Source organism: Salvelinus fontinalis, chromosome 23, assembly GCF_029448725.1.
Source record: "Salvelinus fontinalis isolate EN_2023a chromosome 23, ASM2944872v1, whole genome shotgun sequence".
Lineage (NCBI taxonomy): Eukaryota > Metazoa > Chordata > Actinopteri > Salmoniformes > Salmonidae > Salvelinus > Salvelinus fontinalis.
This window is the reverse complement of record NC_074687.1, coordinates 47708227-47728922: the sequence shown is the minus strand read 5'-3', so window position 1 is coordinate 47728922 and position 20696 is coordinate 47708227. Positions and strand designations below refer to the sequence as shown.

Here is a 20696-nt window from a genome sequence, read left to right as displayed (position 1 = left end):
TCCCTCCCTCCATCTGGTTTGAATCTGCAGGCTATATCTGTGTCACAGATAGGTGTATAGACTGGTGATTTCTCTTTCCTTTCTCCTCCCTCCCTCTTCCTTATCCTCCCTTCACAATGGCTCTGCTTGTTTGGGGACTTCATAAGGGACTGGAGAGGCTGTCAATGTGTGCTGTGCTGTGCAGGCTTATCATTAGGGTCCTGAGTTTTCCTGATCACTTGACTTCACCAGGAAAGCCTTTTGAACCCTAATTTATGAAGAGTGAGCCGTACCTCGTTGCGTAACTGTCACAACCCTCTTTTGGGAGACCGATAGCTCTTGATGAGTTCACGCCATTTTCTCTAGATTGATGTAATACTCTGAAAACAGAGGCAGACACTTCATGAAACATGTTCTATCTATTTACAATAGCTGTTATGTTGTTTAATGGTCCATGTGTTTTCTATAAAACAGTCTCAAATAAAAATCGGAGTGCAATTTACCCAAATTAGTTTTGTTATTGTGTTATCTTTGTGAAATGCAGGCTGCATATAACCTCATCCCAAGGCTAGTGTTGGATATCAATGATTCAAGTTGGCCTTAGTGGGACTGACCTTACTGAGTAAAGTATTTGTCGTTTCATTTGAGCAAATCACACAACTGTGAGGTGTGTTTCCAAGTGGAGGCAAGAAATGTATGGAATACAGATACGGGTTAGGGGGAAGGTGTTGTGGGAGATGATTGGCTGGTAGATTAAGCCAGGGAGGGGGTTTGAATAATCTCACCCGGGCGCCGTTGTAAGCGTTTTTTGCACGGGCTGAAAGTTGATTGCATTCGATTATGAACCGAGCTGCCTCCCAGGCATGAGCCAGGTGCCCCGCTCTGTCCGACGGCGAAGTTGGCTCAAAACAAAAGGGACGTAATTAAGCACGTTTAGTAATGAGTAGGATTCTGTTTTCCCATGCAAAAGTGATTGCTTATGATAACACTATCTGCCCTACCAATAAAAACTAGATTGAAAATTCAAACAAGTATTTTATACAGAAAGGGTTGTATGTTTCTGGGCGATGCACCATGCTGCCTTGTTGACAACATGACCGAGCAGTGCAGATTACTGTTCGATTTGAGGAGGACGCTTCTCCCTCCCTGCCTTCGCCCGGGCCAGATGAATCAAACCCCTTCATTGCCTATGCTCTCGATCGTTCTATTGGCTAACAAAGGCCAAGTTTGCCCTGTTGGTCCACCAGACTCTTTGCGCATTTGGGCGGAAGTGTCTGGTGAATGTGATTAGACTGCATTTACAGCTTTTATGTTGGGAAATAGGGTAGAACTGACATTGATAAGTATCTGAGTGTCTATTGCGACTTGCCATTATAGGATTCATCTTTGTGTTTTTACCCAACACTCTCCCATTATTATCTCTGGTTTGTTAATAAAATACCTGCTTTCACTTATTCAATACTATAGAAAACCATTTAATATGTAGTTTTAGGCCGAGCAATGTGGTGCACATCCAGGACAAGGATTTGATCACAAAATCCCCAACCCTGCGCTTAGGTCAAGCTTTAAAGGGATATCGCACGATTTCTCAATTTCGTTTGTTTATCTACTTTATCTACCCAGAGTCAAACGAAGTCATGGATACCATTATTATTATTAGCATATCGTTATCGTAGCGCAATTGCTGGAAGTCTCCCGGGAGCTAGCTACTCTCATTAGCAGGGGATTAGACTTTCTAACTACTCCAAAACTTGGTGGTAGGTAATTTGGTCATCACAACATGGCATCTACCCCCTGCGCTCACAGACACCATAATGGGACGGATAATGACCTCCAGCAGGCCACAAATGTGCATGTGTCTGCTCAAACGGTCAGAAACAGACTCCATGAGGGTGGTATGAGGGCCCAACGTCCACAGGTGGGGGTTGTGCTTACAGCCCAACACTGTGCAGGACGTTTGGCATTTGCCAGAGAACACCAAGATTGGCAAATTCGCCACTGGCGCCCTGTGCTCTTCACAGATGAAAGCAGGTTCACACTGAGCACATGAGCACATGTGACAGACGTGACAGAGTCTGGAGACGCCGTGGAGAACGTTCTGCTGCCTGCAACATCCTCCAGCATGACCGGTTTGGCGATGGGTCAGTCATGGTGTGGGGTGGCATTTCTTTGTGGGGCCGCACAGCCCTCCATGTGCTCGCCAGAGGTAGCCTGACTGCCATTAGGTACCGAGATGAGATCCTCAGACCCCTTGTGAGACCATATGCTGACACATGCACATTTGTGCCCTGCTGGAGGTCATTTTGCAGGGCTCTGGCAGTGCACCTCCTTGCACTAAGGCGGAGGTACCGGTCCTGCTGCTGGGTTGTTGCCCTCCTACGGCCTCCTCCACGTCTCCTGATGTACTGGCCTGTCTCCTGGTAGGGACTCCATGCTCTGGACACTACGCTGACAGACACAGCAAACCTTTTTGCCACAGTTCGCATTGATGTGCCATCCTGGATGAACTGCACTACCTGAGCCACTTGTGTGGGTTGTAGACTCCGTCTCATGCTACCACTAGAGTGAGAGCACCGCCAGCATTCAAAAGTGACCAAAACATCAGCCAGGAAGCATAGGAACTGAGAAGTGGTCTGTGGTCACCACCTGCAGAATCACTCCTGTTTTGGGGGGTGTCTTGCTAATTGCCTATAATTTCCACCTTTTGTCTATTCCATTTGCACAACAGCATGTGAAATTTATTGTCAATCAGTGTTGCTTCCTAAGTGGACTGTTTGATTTCACAGAAGTGTGATTGACTTGGAGTTACATTGTGTTGTTTAAGTGTTCCCTTTATTTTTTTGAGCAGTGTATATGTCATCACAAGATGCCCATGTAATTTACATCTCACGCCCTACACTCGTTTTTCCATCACGCATGTTTAACAACTCATTGCGCTATAGCTTGCCCGCTCCATAGCAAGCTGCTCTATCCGCACTGCGTGATTTGTAGTTTAATGTCAAGCTAAACGTAAAACAATAAGATTTCAGAGGTTTAAAAAGTAACAGAAAAAAAACAATATAAACCAGTACTTTTTTGGTGTTCAAACTGGTTCAGAACTTTATCTTGCTGGTCGGAAACAGTGGAATGGAACAAAAAAATCTTGTTCTGTTCAGAACAAAACGAATGGGGAAACATTTTTGTTCCAACCCCTGGTTAGGTCTATTCACCTGCATGTGAGAGGACCTGGATACTGTTACGGGAGACTTCCAGCAATTGCGCTATATGCTTGCTATCTTCAATAGCAGAGCACGCAGAGACATACAAATGATATCCATGAGTTCCGACTCTGGGTAAGTAGATAAACGACCTACATCTCAAAATCTTGCCGTATTCTCTTAACGCTGGACTGGTGCAAAGCTGACAGCTACTCTCTTTCTTGTTCTCTCGCTCCCTCTCTCTCCTTCTTTCTCAATCTCTCCTACATCCATATTACTCTCTGTCTTTCTCTCTGTCTCTCTCTCTCTTCTCTCTTCCCCACTGCGTCCTCCATCATTCTATGTAATTATGGACTATTTTCTTTGTTTTGTCTCCTTTTCAAGACAGAGGCAAGGGAGACCATCCCCAGGATGCTGGCAGAGCTGGACCTGGGCAGGACAGAGAAGTGTGTGAGGGTCAACTCAGTGTCCAGCGGCCTGGCCAATGCTGACCTACAGGTCATCCTGCAGGCCGAGGTTCTGCCTCCAGCCCTGATGCTGCCCAAGGTGGAGGACGCAGCGGAGGTGCAATGGGTATGTGTCTTTTATGTGTGTGCGTGTGGAGGTTTTTGCTTCATGAGTGATGGCCTGAGACCTAAGACTTTGGCTCAGTGAGCTAACACAGTCTTGTAGTGTGCAGTCTGTGTCAAACCCAGTTTGACACATCGGTGCAGTGACTTGGATTCCATCATTTGCCATCTGCTGCTAGAGTTGGTGCGGCTAGATTGGTGGAGGGCAATGTTCCCTCTAAACTGCATGTGTGTGCGCGCAGTAGCCCAGAAACTGCCACGCAGCTTCCCCGGGACTGCCACAGAGAAATTTCAGCCCACAGAGCGATGCACGAGATTGAACTTCACTAGACTTTCTGGAGCAGTGGTCACAAATCGGTCGATCTCGACAAACATTCTGTAAAAAACTGTTGGTGGTATGTGCCCCTGATTCAGCTGCTCTGCGCTCCGGGTAGACAAACTGTTGCCATTTTGAACCATTTAATGTGTCTGAAGGTACAAACTGCCTTCCCGGTGAGCCCAGAGAGCAAATCAAGTGCGCTATAGGCTTACCCATGGCCAATCGGATGGCTTAGATCACCGTGTCTGCAGTGGCATAAAAGAAAGCTACACCAAAGATGATACTGTGAGATTTCAAAACGTTTAAAACCATGACTAGGAGTGAGACTGTCAACGAATACAGCAAAGAGATGCTGTTTTTATGAGTGAGTTCATGTTTAAGTTCTTACTCAGCACTTTAAACACTTTTTATTCAACACTTTCATAAACCGTAAAATGTGTGTTTTTCCACTCAGCGCAACAACAAGCACCGCAGCAGTAATGAATGGTATGAAAGTGTATCTATAGGCTTGCGTTGTTGTTATTATTAGTGGCTTGGGTCTCTTTTTAATATGGAGGAATATTTCACTTTCTCTGTTCACAGGAGTAACAACATTAATTTGTGCATGAGGCAGAAATAATGAGGTGCGACTCAAATTTCGCAATCAGCTGGACGTCCATGTCCTTTTTTGGTCAGCGGAGGAAAGGGAGAGCGGAGTGATGTTGATAGGCGGGACCTTCAGTCAGCTGTTCTCTCCCTCCGCTGAGACTGACCATCAGATGCAGGCACCATCAGCCCAGTCAAATAAAAAAAGTGTATTATTTAAATGTATGCTCACTCAGCTGTGCTTCACAAGTAATACAACAACGGATCTATTACCGGTGTGATCATATAGCACGTTTTGAAATTTTTCTATTTTTTAAATTGCCCGAACAACAATGCATTCACTGGCAGGGAAATGAAAGCAAAGCCAGCATGCGGTGATAATGTATTGGACTTATAGCTTACTGCACAAACCTCATTGCTACAGTTCTGTTCTTAATTGGTTAATGTTGCGTAGGCTTATGTTTTTTAAGTCATGTAAAAAAAAAAAATCTGAGCGATAGAGCTCTGCTTGGATTTTGACTCTGTGATCTTGACCCAGAAAAGGTTGGTGACCACCGTTCTGGAGTTTTCCCTGTTAACCCAATCAAAGTTTCCCTTTACTTTGGCAATTGTGATCGAATCAAAGCATTTACATTACATTTTACATTTAAGTCATTTAGCAGACGCTCTTATCCAGAGCGACTTACAAGTACATACATTCATACCTTTTTGTACTGGCCCCCCATGGGAAACAAACCCACAACCCTGGCGTTGCAAGCGCCATGCTCTACCAACTGAGCTACACGGGACTAAACAATATCAGCCACTTTCAATGCAACATACTGAAAAACAAAACAAACTATGCAAGAGATTTTTTTTTCTTAACTGGACTGTGTTAACAGCTTGAGCGGTCGTGAGTAGATGCGCTTGTCTTGTTTCTATCCTTTGCTAGTTACTGAGTTATTAGCCAAGTTGTAGATAATTTGGGGAGTGATTGCGTCTTACAGGAGCACAAAGCGTGTACATTTCTAGACATCTTTGAAAAGTGAGTCAGGTAAAGAGCTTCTTTTTTTCTTCTTAAAGTTGCAGTGATGTATTTTGAGACAGGCTTGAATAATCTAAGTAGCCAATAGGCAGAGGGTAGCATGATTTGTCTGATTCTCTGCAATAATGGTATGGGACTAATAATGCATTTCATTTTGTAAAGTGGTTTCTTGCATCAAACACAACATTTTCAGTGGATAAACAGATTAATGTTTTTTTTTTTTCTCCAAAAGTCTCATGGAATGTAGACCTACATTGAACACAACATTGAACATTGGCTGCTACTGTAGGCTGAATGATAGAACAGCTATTTCTATGTTAAAATGTTATGGGATGCATTTTCTCTGTTGATTTTGATGGTAGGCCTCTGGTAGGCCTACATTATGATTAAATAGCAGAGGTGGGACCAAGTCATTGTTTTACAAGTCCCGAGTCAAGTCCCAAGTCCTAAACTTTGAGTTTCGAGTCCTTAACAAGTCATAATGTTCTCTTCACCAAATGTAATACCATTTCATATTTTTACAACAAGAGTAATAGTTAGTATATTACATTTACACAAATCATGAATGCTTTAAAAATATATATATATTTATTACTTGCCAAATAACTTGATTTCCATGGAAATACATGGATAGCCATGAGAAAGACCCCCTCCCCCCATATCGATCGACTATAGAGGATCGCTATGGGGCACAATCGGGCGATGTAGGCTTGTACACAATCGCCCAACCTTAACACACACACACACTCACTCTCTCTCTCTGTGTGGTTACAGTAGGCTAGCGTTTGTCAATGGTTTCAGGAACAGCAGTAACATCAGGCAGGATTTAGGCTACCAACTGCCTTGCCAGTTGTAGATCAATCTTGGGTGCAATGATCACATTCCCGCACTGACTGACTATGTGGAGGCTCATTGATTTAACGTTACGTTAGCCTACATGCTACACTAGTAAAGTAATAAAATATATAGCTGTCGGCTATATTAGCCACGACTTAACGTTCTTTGTGCAGCTTCAAATGTCGAACAAAGTTGGAAGTTGTTGCGCCTCCGTCTAATTTTCTTTCCGGCATGTTTTGCAAGTTGCAATCCGTTTTTTGTTGACTACAACGTAGTCTTGATATCCGAAAATTATAATTTGGGGTATCATCTTTCCAAGGGCTCCGTCGGGAATTCACGCACGACGTTCCTCTGCACTGCCACGCGCAACTTTTTCTCAGCTAGCACAATTTGATTGGCTGAAGAGTAGATGCGCTGCACATTTTTTTTAAATAGCATCATTTTTTATATTTGGGCGTGGGGAGGGTATCAAGTCAGTTCGAGTCAAAAGGCTCAAGTCCAAGTCAAGTCACAAGTCATTGGTGTTAAAGTCGAGTTGCAAGTCATCATATTTGTGACTCGAGTCCACACCTCTGTTAAATAGCCACAGTAGCCAACATGGCCACTGTTAAAACTGTAACTTAAAGCGGGTACAGTCTGTGTTCACAGTAAACGCACGATGGACGTCGCACAGAATCTTGCACAGAACATTGGTGGAGGGGGGATGAATTGTAATAGAGGTTTCTAAACCTTGTCTGGGAGCTGAAGACTTGCATTTACTCTCAACTATTGCCTAGGCTTAAGCTCAACATTCTTGTGGCGCTCTGATGACCCGTGTTCAAAACCCAGATCACATCTTGTTCAACATCTTGCGCAACGGAAGCAGAAAATAGGAGAAGTGAGAAACTAAAAATACTCAAAACATTTCTGCCTTCTTCCCTCCCCCCTCTGTCTTTAATGCACACAGCGGCCCTCGTGGACAAACCCAATGCAGTAAGAGGAAACCACGGGAATCTTCAAAGTAATAACAACAAACTTTGCCATTTCTCCATCAAGCGAGGGGAATTGATCCCTGTGGCAGGGCCCAGGGAGAGGCCCAGTGTTGCTCTTGGCCCTCGGTAAAAAAACAGATGACATTTCTCTAGCTGCGGCTTTAGAAGTTCAATAGATCTCTGAGCGAGCGCAACTGTGTCTTGCTCTACCCACTGTGGAATTTGGGGAAATTGGAGAGCACTTATTGAACTAATGAGTTGAGATGCCATGTGTTATATCATATTATGATATAAGATGGTATTTATCCGTTTATAAGACAGTTATTAATCAAATCATAATTAACATAAGAGGCCATTATAGTTTCTGAACTGAACATACAGAATTTTTAATCGGAGTTCCCAATTTGACACCTTTCTTGTTTGTTAAATGAGAATGGATGTTAGTCATTGAACTGTGTGTGTGTGTGTGTGTGTGTGTGTGTGTGTGTGTGTGTGTGTGTGTGTGTGTGTGTGTGTGTGTGTGTGTGTGTGTGTGTGTGTGTGTGTGTGTGTGTGAGAGTGAGTGCATGACATTGTGTCTACACTTTCACTTTCTTTGGCCCCACTGAATGGATACCTCAGTCTGTCCCGTCAGCTCTAGGCCCTGCGCCACTCCAGACATACGTCAACCATGGGAGACAATGAGCTCGTGGTTCCGGTTCCGTTGGCATGCATTGAAACGTATAATCACAATGATGATATGTTAATCATCATGATAGATAAGAAATTCAGACCAGGTAGCTATTACTTTTTCCAAAGTCAAGACAGAACTTATTTATTGATAAGACAGATAGCAGAATTTACCATCCATTGAGTTAGACTCAACCAATACATTAGCTGATATAGCAACTATTGAATCTAAAACAGGGGAATTCCTATCAGAACCAAAATGAATCAAAGTTTCTCCCACTTCTATAAAGAATTGTACACTGCAGATTGTAAATCCACACCAAGCCAGCCCGTACAAAAATTAATTTGTTGCTGCAAACTAAATAGTGTGCCATGAAATGTTGCCAAAAGTTGGCAAACGTTTTAAATCTCACACAGCGGTTGCATTAAGGAGAAGTATATGTTTAATTCTGTAAATAACACTTGTATCTTTTATCAATGTTTATTATGATTATTTCTGTAAATTGATGTGGCTCTGTGCAAATTCACGGGATGTTTTGGAGGCAAAACCAAATATAAACTGAGGTTTTTGGATATAAATATGAACTTGATCGAACAAAACATACATGTTTTGTGTAACATGTTGTCCCGGGAGTGTCATCTGATTAGGAATATCAAAGGTTAGTGATTCATTTTATCTCTATTTCTGATTTTTGTGACTCCTCTCTTTGGTTGGGAAATCGCTGTATGCTTTCTGTGACTCGTTGCTGACCTAACATAATGATATGTTCTGCTTTCGCCGAAAAGCCTTTTTGAAATCGGACACTGTGGTTGGATTGACAAGAATTGTATCTTTAAAATGGTGTCTAATACTTACTAATACATGTTTGAGAAATTTGAATTATGAGATTTCTGTTGATTGAATTTGACGCCCTGCAATTTCATTGGCTGTTGGCGAGGGGTTCCCCAGTCCTAGACAGGTTAAGCTTGAGGCCCTGGGTCTCAACCCCGCCCTGTGCGATTGGGTCCTTGGCTTCCTGACGGGCCCCCCCCAGGTGGTGAAGGTAGTAAACAACATCTCCACTTTGCTGATCCTCAACACTGGAGCCCACAAGGGTGCGTGCTCAGCCCCCTCCTGTACTCCCTATTTACCCATGACTGCGTGGCCATGCATGCTTCAACTCGATCATCAAGTTTGCAGACGACACAGCAGTAGTGGGCTTGATCACCAACAATGATGAGACAGCCTATCGGGAGGTGAGGGCACTCATAGTGTGGTGTCGGTAAAACAACCTCTCACTCAACATCAACAAAACAAAGGAAACGATCGTGGACTTCAGGAAACAGCAGAGGGAGCACCCCCCTATCCACATCGACAGGATAGCAGTGGAGAAGGTATAAAGTTTGAAGTTCCTCAGCGTACACATCACGGACATGGTCCACCCACACAGACATTGTGGTGAAGAAGGCGCAACAGCACCTCTTCAACCTTAGGAGACAGAAGAAATTTGTCTTGTCACCTAAAACCCTCACAAACTTTTACATATGCACAATTGAGAGCATCCTGTCGGGCTGTATCATCGCCTGGTACGGCAACTGCACCACCCACAACTGCAGGGCTCTCCAGAGGGTAGTGCGGTCTGCACAGCACATCACCCAAAGTAAACTACCTGGCCTCCAGGACACCTACAGCACCCAATGTCACAGGAAGGCCAAAAAGATCATCAAGGACAGCAACCACTTGAGCCACTGCCTGTTCACCCCGCTACCATCCAGAAGGCAAGATCAGTACAGGTGCGTCAAAGCTGGGACCAAGAGACAGAAGCTATTTTTCAGTCTCAAGACCATCAGACTGTTAAACAGCCATCACTAAAACAGAGAGGCTGCTGCCTACATACAGACTTGAAATCAATGGCCACTGTAACAAATGGATATCTAGTCACTTTATTAATGCCACTTCAATATTGATGTTTATGTATCTTGCATTACTCATCCCATTTGTATATTCTGTATTTTAGACCATCTATTGCATCTTGCCTATGCCACTCGGTCATTGCTCATCCATATCTTTATATGTACATATTATTATTCCATCCCTTTACTTAGATGTGTGTGTATTTGGTCGTTGTTGTGGGATTATTAGATTACTTGTTAGATATTGCTGCACTGTCAGAACTAGAAGCACAAGCATTTCGCTACACTTGCAATAACATCTGCTTACCATGTGTATGTGACCAATACAATTTGATTTGATTTGAAGCAAGTCTCTTCTTCTTGGTGTCCTTTAGTAGTGGTGTCTTTGCAGCAATTCGACCATGACGGCCTGATTCACGCAGTCTCCTCTGAACAGTTGATGTTGACGTGTCTGTTACTTGAACTCTGTGAAGCATTTATTTCAGATTTATTTCATTTATTTCTCTCATTAACTTATCCTCTGCAGCAGAGGTAACTCTGGGTCTTCCTTTCCTGTGGCGGTGCTCATGAAAGCCAGTTTCATCATAGCGCTTGATTGGTTTTCGCGACTGCACTTTAAAAAACTTTCAAAGTTCTTGAAATGTTCCGTATTGACTGACCTTCATGTCTTAAACTGATGATGGACTGTCAATTCTCTTTGCTTAATTGAGCTGTTCTTGCCATAATATGGACTTGGTCTTTTACCAAATATGGCTATCTTCTGTATATCACCCCCACCTTTTCACAACACAACTGATTGGCTCAAACGCATTAAGAAGGAAATCAATTCCACAAATTCACTTTTAATAATGCGCACCTGTTAACTTCTACTTCATCACAGTCCCGGATCCGGGAGCACCCCCATCAGTAAAAAAGCTGACTAGCATAGCCTAGCATAGCGTCACAAGTAAATATTAGCATCTAAATGTCATTAAATCACAAGTCCAAGACACCAGATGAAAGATACACATCTTGTGAATCCAGCCATCATTTCTGATTTTTAAAATGTTTTACAGGGAAGACACAATATGTAAATCTATTAGCTAACCACGATAGCAAAAGACACAACTTTTTTTGTCCACCATTTTTTTCCTGCATAGGTAGCTATCACAATTTCAACCAAATAAAGATATAAATAGCCACTAACCAAGAAACAACTTCATCAGATGACAGTCTGATAACATATTTATTGTATAGCATATGTTTTGTTAGAAAAATTTGCATATTTCAGGTATAAATCATAGTTTACCATTGCAGCCACCATCACAACTCTCACCAAAGCAACTAGAATAACTACAGAGACCATCGTGTATTACCTAAATACTCATCATAAAACATTTCTGAAAAATACACAGCGTACAGCAAATGAAAGACAAAGATCTTGTGAATCCAGCCAATATTTCAGATTTTTTAAGTGTTTTACAGCGAAAACACAATATAGCATTATATTAGCGTACTACAATAGCCAACCACACAGCAGCATTGATTCATGCACGTCAGCGATAGCGAATAAACCAGCAAAAGATATTACATTTTTGACTAACCTTCTCAATACTTCATCAGATGACAGTCCTATAACATCATATTACACAATACATATAGAGTTGTTCGAAAATGTGCATATTTAGCGGCACAAATCGTGGTTATACAATGAGAAAAGTAGCCAGGCTGCCAACAATATGTCGGGAGAAGTCTTGGGAGAGGCATCTAATCTAATCGATAACTAATCATAAACTTGACTAAAAAATACAGGTTGGACAGCAAATGAAAGATACATTAGTTCTTAATGCAATCGCTGTGTTCGATTTTTAAAATTAACGTTACTACAACATACAGCGTGCGTTAAAGCGAGACCGCACCTAGATTAATGGCAGATTATGAGTCCTACATTTTTCAACAGAACAACGAATTAACATCATAAATACTTCTTACTTTTTGATGAACTCCCATCAGAATCTTGGGCAAGGTGTCCTTTGTCCAAAATAATCGTTGCTTGGTTGTAGATTGTCCTCTTCGACGTTCGAATTAGCAGTAAACATTAGCCATGTGGCAAAGACGTGTCCGACTCACTAAAACGCAGGACAAATAAATATCCGAAAATCGCAATATACCGATATAAACTGATATAACTCGGTTTAATATAACAACATTATGATGTCTTTAACACCTATATCGAATAAAAACAGAGCCGGATATATCTAAGGCCTATAACCGGAGCGTTCTAGAGCCACAGCCAGAGGTCCTTCTTGCGTCAGAGCGAAGTGAACAAAGGCCGGACCCTACGTTCCCAGGCCATTTATAAGCTCTCAGATCTGCCTAGCAACTCCATTTCAATTCTCACTATTCGCTGACACCCAGGGGAAGACGTATGCCGTGCATCTCAACCAATAGAAGACAGGCAGATTTATAAACAGATCTCAGAACAGCAAGCAGATTTCAGCATTCTCACATCCTCATAGGAAAATTGCTCTAAGTCCAGTTCTGTTTCACTCACAGATATAATTCAAACGGTTTTAGAAACTAGAGAGTGTTTTCTATCCAATAGTAATAATAATATGCATATTGTACGAGCAAGAATTGAGTACGAGGCAGTTTAATTTGGGAACAAAATTATTACAAAGTGCATACAGCACCCCCTATTGAGAAGTTAATGGAAGCTTCTCTAACGTCAAACATGTAAAGTGTGGTGTACCGCAGGGCAGTTCTCTAGGCCCTCTACTCTTTTCTATTTTTACCAAGGACCTGCTACTGGCAAACAAAGCATGTTTGTCAATGTATGCTAATGATTCAACCATATTCATATTCAACCAACAACTTTAAAAATCTGCTATCCGAGCAGCTAACCGATCGCTGCAGCTGTACATAGTCCATCTGTAAACTACCCACCCAATTTACCTACCTCACCCCCATACTGCTTTTATTTATTTACTTTTCTGCTCTTTTGCACACCAGTATCTCTTCTTGCACATGATCATCTGATGATTTATCACTCCAGTGTTAATCTGCTAAATTGTAATTATTCGATTTATTGCCTACCTCATGCCTTTTGCACACATTGTATATAGATTCTCTTTGTCCTACCATGTTATTGACTTGTTTATTGTTTACTCCATGTGTAACTCTGTGTTGTTGTCTGTTCACACTGCTATGCTTTATCTTGGCCAGGTCGCAGTTGCAAATGAGAACTTGTTCTCAACTAGCCTACCTGGTTAAATAAAGGTGAAATAAAAAAAATAAAAAAAATATACAGTTGAAGTCAGAAGTTTAAATGTATTTGGCTAAGGTATATGTGAACTCAGTTTTTCACAATTCCTGACATTTAATCCTAGTAAAAATTCCCTGTCTTAGGTCAGTTAGGATCACCACTTTATTTTAAGAATGTGAAATGTCAGAATAATAGTAGAGAATGATTTATTTCAACTTTTATTTAATTCATCACATTCCCAGTGGGTCAGAAGTTTGCATACACTCAATTAGTATTTGGTAGCATTGCCTTTAAATAGTTTAACTTGGGTCAAACATTTCGGGTAGCCTTCCACAAACTTCCCTCAATAAGTTGGGTGATTTTTGGCCCATTCCTCCTTACAGAGCTGGTGTAACGGAGTCAGATTTGTAGGCCTCCTTGCTCACACATGCTTTTTCAGTTCTGCCCACAGATTTTCTATAGGACTGAGGTCAGGGCTGTGTGATGGCCACTCCAATACCTTGACTTTGTTGTCCGTAAGCTATTTTGCCACAACTTTGGAAGTATGCTTGGGGTCATTGTCCATTTGGAAGACCCATTTGCGACCAAGCTTTAACTTCCTGACTGATGTCTTGAGATGTTGCTTCAAAATATCCACATAATTGGCCTCATGATGCCATCTATTTTGTGAAGTGCACCAGTCCCTCCTGCAGCAAAGCACCCCCACAACATGATGCTGCCACCCCCGTGCTTCACAGTTGGGATGGTGTTCTTCGGCTTGCAAGCCTCCCCCTTTTTCCTCCAAATATAACAATTGTCCTTTTGGCCAAACAGTTCCATTTTTGTCTCATCAGACCAGAGGACATTTATCCAAAAGTACGATCTTTGTCCCCATGTGCAGTTGCAAACCGTAGTCTGTTTTTTTATGGCGGTTTTGGAGCAGTGGCTTCTTCCTTGCTGAGCTGCCTTTCAAGTTTTAGGACTCGTTTTACTGTGGATATAGATACTTTTGTACCGGTTTTCTCCAGCATCTTCACAAGGTCTTTTGCTGTTGTTCTGGGATTGATTTGCACTTTTCTCACCAAAGTACATTCATCTCTAGGAAACAGAACGCTTCTCCTTCCTGAGCGGTATGACGGCTGCGTTGTCCCATGGTCTTTAAACTTGCGTACTATTATTTGTACAGATGAACGTGGTACCTTCAGGCATTTGGAAATTGCTCCCAAGGATGAACCAGACTTGTGGAGGTCTTGTGAGTTCTTGGCTGATTTCTTTTGATTTTTCCATGATGTCAAGCAAAGAGGCACTGAGGTTGAAGGTAGGCCTTGAAATACATCCACAGGTACACCTCCACTTGACTCAAATTATGTAAATTGTCCGATCAGAAGCTTCTAAAGCTATGACATCAATTTCGGGAATTTTCCGAGCTGTTTTCAGGGGCAATGAAAGTCAGTGCCCCCCCCCCCCCCCCCCCCCCCAAAGCTCCCCACTCTCAAAAAATACATGTCTCAGTTTTACTTACACTCAAACTTTGGAATTAAAGAGGCCAGGTTCCACTAATTAATCTTTACAAAGCTGTCCATTAATTGGCCTTGACCTCTGCATTTAAGTACAGAAATAAATAAATGTTAGAAACATAGCTAGACTAACTTGGCTATATCAAATTCAAGGTCAACTCTAAAGTTTGCTTGCTATCAGAATTTGCATCCATCCTCCTCAACTTCACAAGTCTGACTAATGCTTGCAATGTCAGAAACCATTGAAAACCAGTACAGGAATACTAGCTAATACAATAAATCACCATGCAATCTTGCCAAATACCTTTGGTTAAATTACCCCAGATGGAGAGTAAGTAAAATCTAGCTATGGTATCTTAGCTGGCCAGCTAACTTAGCTAACGTTAGCTAATAAGTGAAACCATGTCCGAGACGTGTCAGACTAAGCCAGCTAAGGTAGCTAGCTAGCTAACTTTAACTAGCTACCATTACAGACACTGACATAGTTAGCTAGCCAAATGTCGAAAAAACCATACATTTAGTTATATTCCGCGAAAACACACACACACACATGATAACATTGGCACTACACATACAAATGGATTTAGTATGGTATATATGTGGTGGGGGGGGGTGTATGGGCCTGAGGGCACCCAGTGTGTTGTGAATGTATTGTAATGTTTTTAAAATTGTTTAAACTGACTTAATTTTGCTGGACCCCAGGAAGAGTAGCTGCTGCTTTGGCATAATAAATAATACATCCATAATAAATACAAAATACAAATGAAAGCTAGTGTTGCATGGCTACCGTTTGGGGCTGCCTGACGGGTTGGACCAGTAACCAAAAGCTTGCTGGATCGAATCTCCGAGTTGACAAGGTAAGAATATGTCATTCTGCCCCTGTGCAAGGCAGTTAACCCACTGTTCCCCAGTCGCCGATGACGTGGATGTTGATTAAGGGGTTGGGTTAAATGCGGGAGACACATTTCAGTTGAATGCATTCAGTTGTACAACTGACTAGGTACCCCCCTTTCCCTATTAGCTAACATTACCACAGCCCGAGTTATTAGTTCAGAAAATGACTTGATGATCTTTGGTCTGCCAGATGTTTACGCAACAACCAGAATACATTGCATGATGTCTAGACACATGGCGCCACACATAGCTGGTAATTCGCTTAGCATTAGCTCATCATAATCAGTACAACGTTCAAAAAGTATTTTACACACACAATCTACGCAAGAATCGGAATGCATGATTTGTCACCAGTTTGTCCGGCTCAGTAATGCCTCAAATGTAAATTGTCCTCAACAGTGAAATAGTTTACTTCTTTGTAAATGAATGAAGAGACGGAACACACTTCAATTTAAACGTAGAAAATAATTTGAAATTAAGAAGTTGAAATACAGCCAAAAGATAATTAACAGGCAACGTGTCTTGGTTTGAGGGCAGTGTGGGTGAACTGTCCAGACATCACGCGCATTAAAAAACTCACGCTGGGGCGACCGTTAGAGGTATTTGGAACTGCAACGTGAAAAGGTTAATAAGCCAGCACCAACCACCTAACCTTGCTGTATACACAGAAAACATCCCAACTATTGACCCAATACCTGCAACACAGCTATCGGGACATCCAAACAACCCAACATGTTTTTATAGTATAACTTACATGTCAAAGACATGCATACAAGAGGCCTTGACCTGGCTGGTGCACTCATATTTATCTGTCCTCAGTTTGATTGAAGTCCTCAATCTGTCTTTTGGCCTGGTAACGGATTGCTTCTAGAAAGAAAGAGAGAAGAAACAACACGTGATGAAGATGAGCTAGCTACTGGTTTAAAACAATGAAAGATCTTATTGTTACAAAGAGTGAATCTATTGGCTACATTTTTGAGAATAATACATTAGTTTACTTACCTTATCAATCTTAAAGACGATACACTCATTTATCACACAAAAAAAAGTGTTAGGAGTGTGTGCACCACAAACATCTTTCCAGGGTGTTATTAATGAATCCTCCTCCCAGTACAGTCTCTTCAACACCACGGGTAGGAGGAGGGTAACCATCTGCAAAGTGACGTTTTGCTTTGATATCAAATCAACGCATAACGTTGCGCGCTAGCAAACTAGCTTAGCTGTTAGCTGTTGTGCTAGCTAACATGCTACTTATCCGTGACACTTGCAAATTAACATGTATATTGGTATTAAAAGACCGCAACATATTCACCTAAAAATGTGTTTAGGCAAGTCATTAGTTAGCTTAGCTAGCTATCACATGAATTGTGCAAAAATATGATGGCTAACATTAGCTAGCTAAGTGAGTCAGTGGCGCTGACAGATTGAAACAGGTATCAACAAAATGTGTTTCAATCTATCCCATAAAACATGACATTGTAAACTAGGCATCATTTAGCTAATAGAATTTGTTTAATAAGTTAGACATTTACCGTACAGTATTGGTAGATACTGTAGCTAGCTAGATGGCTTGGCTTGGTTTCCATTTTCCAACAGATGTTTCTGATCCCCTTCATTGGTCATCAGCTGTTACTGGTCTTGGAACTCCTGTGTTCACCAGAAACGGCTTCTGGTAAACTGTTTGCCATTCGTGTCAATACATATTGTTGCCAAAGGTTTGCCACAGATTCACCACTAGTGGCTAACGTTTGCAAACCAAAATTTTTTTGGGGCAGACTATTTTGTTTGCAGCACATTTGCCACAAACACATTTTTGTAAGGGATGATGCGAAGCTAAATAAAACGTTTGTCCGGAAAAAAGAGGGAGCGCTGGGAAATTGTTGTCCAAAAAGTTATTTTGACTCATATTGTCCATAGAACATTCTTCCAAGAGTCTTGATGATCATCCTGGATCTTCCAGGTGCTTTTTGACAAACTTGAGTAAACTTTTTGGATGAGATGGGTTCCATTTATATCTGGCGAAAACCAAACACTCCATTCCACAGTAAGAACCTTGTACCAAAGGTCCAGCATGGTGGCGGTAGTGTGATGGTTTGGGGATGCTTTGCTGCCTCAGGACCTGGACGACTTGCCTTAATAGAAGGACCAATGAATTCTGCTCTGTACAAGGGAATTCTACAGGAGCATGTCAGGCCATCCGTCTGTGAGCTGAAACTGAAGCGCAGCTGGGTGACGCAGCAAGACAATGATCCAAAACACACAATGAAGTCTACATGTTCATGCTTGAAAACCCACAAATGTCACTGAGTTAAAGCAGTTCTGCATGCAAGAGTGGGACAAAATTCCTCCACAGCGATGTGAGAGACTGATCAACAAATACAGGAAGCTTTTGGTTGCAGTCATTGCAGCTATAACCAGTTATTTAGTGTAAGGGGGCTATTACTTCTTCACACAGGGGAATTGGGTGTTGCATAACTTTGTTCATTAAATAAAAATAAGTATACATTTGTGTTATTTGTAAACTCAGGTTCCCTTTATCTTATATTAGGTTTTGGTTGAAGTGTTGATATTCCAAAAATAGAGAAAATCAGAAAGGGGGCAAAGACTTTTTCACGGCACTGTATGTCATACTATATTGTGATATACTGTAAAATGGTATAAATCCGTTTGGAAGACTGTTATAAATAAAAACATAACATCAAGTCCATTATAGTCTTTGAACTGAACATACAGAATTTTGAACAATTTTTTTCCTTTCTGTTAAATGAGAATGGTGTTGGTCATTGAAGTGTGTGTGCACGTGACATTGGCGTGTGTACACCTTCACTTTCTTTAGCTCCGCTGACCGGATACCTTAGTCTGTCCTGTCAGCTGTCGGTCTCCCTTGAAAGTGGCTCCATAAAAGTTTGTGTGTGTGTCCAGACCTACGTCAACCATGGGCCTCATCCATGTGGCTCTCTGTAAAAGTGTGGTGCGTCTGTCTTTGTGCGTGCGTGTGTATATGCTCTGTTCTCTCTGGACCTCTGTAGGCTTATATCCCATGTGGCTCTTTATAAAAGGTGTGTGGGTGGGTGGGTGGGTGGGTGGATGTGTGTCTATCTATAAAGGGGTGCAGTGCGGATGTCAGTTGGGGCGGGTCAGGAGACAGTGACATCATTAAAGCAGTCACCCTTTCCTAAGGGCCACCATATGGGAGGCAACTGGAGGGGCCTAGAGCTGTCTGTCACTCTCCCACACACACACACACACACCAACATACAGACTTCACATCAATCTTGTGGACTGTAAACAGTGCATACACGCACATACAAAACATTAAAAACACCTTCCTAATATTGAGTTGACCCCCCCCCTCTTTACCCTCAGGACAGCCTCAATTCGTCTGGGCATGGAATCTGCAAGGTGTCTAAAACGCTACACGTGGATGCTGGCCCATGTTGACTCCAATATTTCCAATAGTTGTGTCTAGTTGGCAAGATATGCTTTGGGTGGTGCACCATTCTTGATACACATGGGAAGCTGTTCAGCGTGAAAAACCCAGCAGCGCTGCAGTTCTAGACACAAACCGGTGCTTCTGGCACCTACTCCCATACCCCATTCAGACACTTAAGTCTTTTGTCTTGCCCATTCACCCTCTGAATGGCACACATACACAATCCATGTCTGAATTGTCTCAAGGATCAAATAAAAAGCTGTTAACCTCTCTCCTCCCCTTCCTCTACACTGATTTGAAGTGGATTTAACAAGTGACATCAATAAGGGATCATCGGTTTCACAATTCACCTGATCAGTCTGTGTCATGGAAAGAGCAGATGTTCCTAATGTTTTGTACACTCGGTGTAGAGAGCCGCAGGGACAAGGCCTATGGCTGGCAGAGGTTTGGACAGACACAGGGTGGCACACACACTGTTGAGCAGAAATACTTGACCATTCAGCAGCTCTGCATGACTTTTGAAAAGACCTGCAATTATTTGCAATGTCTTAACTAGGTGAAGGGAGCTTTGAAGAGAAGGAGGGAAAGAAAGGAAAGAGGGTGGGAAAATAATAACAGAAGGTGAGATGGAGGGAGGATTGAAACGGGAGAGAGGGAATGGAAGGAAGGAGAGGGAGAGAGTGGCTATGTAAGGAAAGTGAGAGGGAAAGGTGGAATGGGGTCTGTTCTCACACAGACAGACACTTCTGGTCTATGGGCCAGAAGCAGGACGTTTTTAACTAGTCTTTTTAATTAGAACACGTTTCTTTCCTGCTGCCTGCCCTCTCTCTCTCTCTCTCTCTCTCTCTCCCTTTCTCTCTCTTTATTCCACTGGGTAATTGGAGACAGGTGTTCCCCTCTTTCTCTTCCCCCAGTCAGGCGTTTCTCCCCTTATTCCCTACTTTTCTTCACATTTAAAAAAAAGTTTTTTCTAGGAGACTCGTGATAAAAAAAAAAAGTATTAAAATAATGTCCCAGTTGATGATGTATTCCAGGGATGCAAACTAACAAGAGGGTGGTACAGTAATGTATTTTTTATTTATTTGAATTACAGGAATTTATAGAACACATCAGTAGTCCTGCCTAAATCACTTTATTTTGCATTGTTGCTCCTCAATATATCCACAATACACTCAGACACACACACACACACATAAACACACACAAATGGGTGTGGGAGCCAATCTCAGGATGTGCGCGTCTGTCTGCATTCATCTGTCACTCTCTGTCTGTGTGCCTACCTTCCATTCGTGTCCATGTGTCCTTGCATAAGCATGCCTGTGGTATTATCCCCAATGCCTTGTGTCAGTAAAGTTGTAAATCCTTCTTGTATGTACCTTCCTCTCTTGATTCTTATTATTGATACAGGCCCAAGATCCTCCAGCACTGATTTGCCCCTAAAAGATGGACTTACTTTGTTCCCCCTTTGTGTGGAAACCTTTAGCCGGCCTTTTCTCCTTGTGTGATGGACAAGGCTTATCGGAGGATAATAGGCGGAACTCTTTTGTCTTTTGACAATTCTCACACAAATTCGGGGCTGTGGTGTT

The 20696-nt window shown here is 42.2% G+C and overlaps 1 protein-coding gene across 1 annotated transcript in view; it reads left to right on the top strand.

The window, feature by feature from the left end:
* The window catches only part of clybl (citrate lyase beta like), a 152080-nt gene that overhangs the window by 98643 nt on the left and 32741 nt on the right, over positions 1–20696 (top strand). The window contains exon 3 of the mRNA XM_055879056.1: positions 3561–3749. Within this exon, the coding sequence (XP_055735031.1) occupies positions 3561–3749 (189 nt within the window). The remainder of the gene's footprint in view (positions 1–3560; positions 3750–20696) is intronic.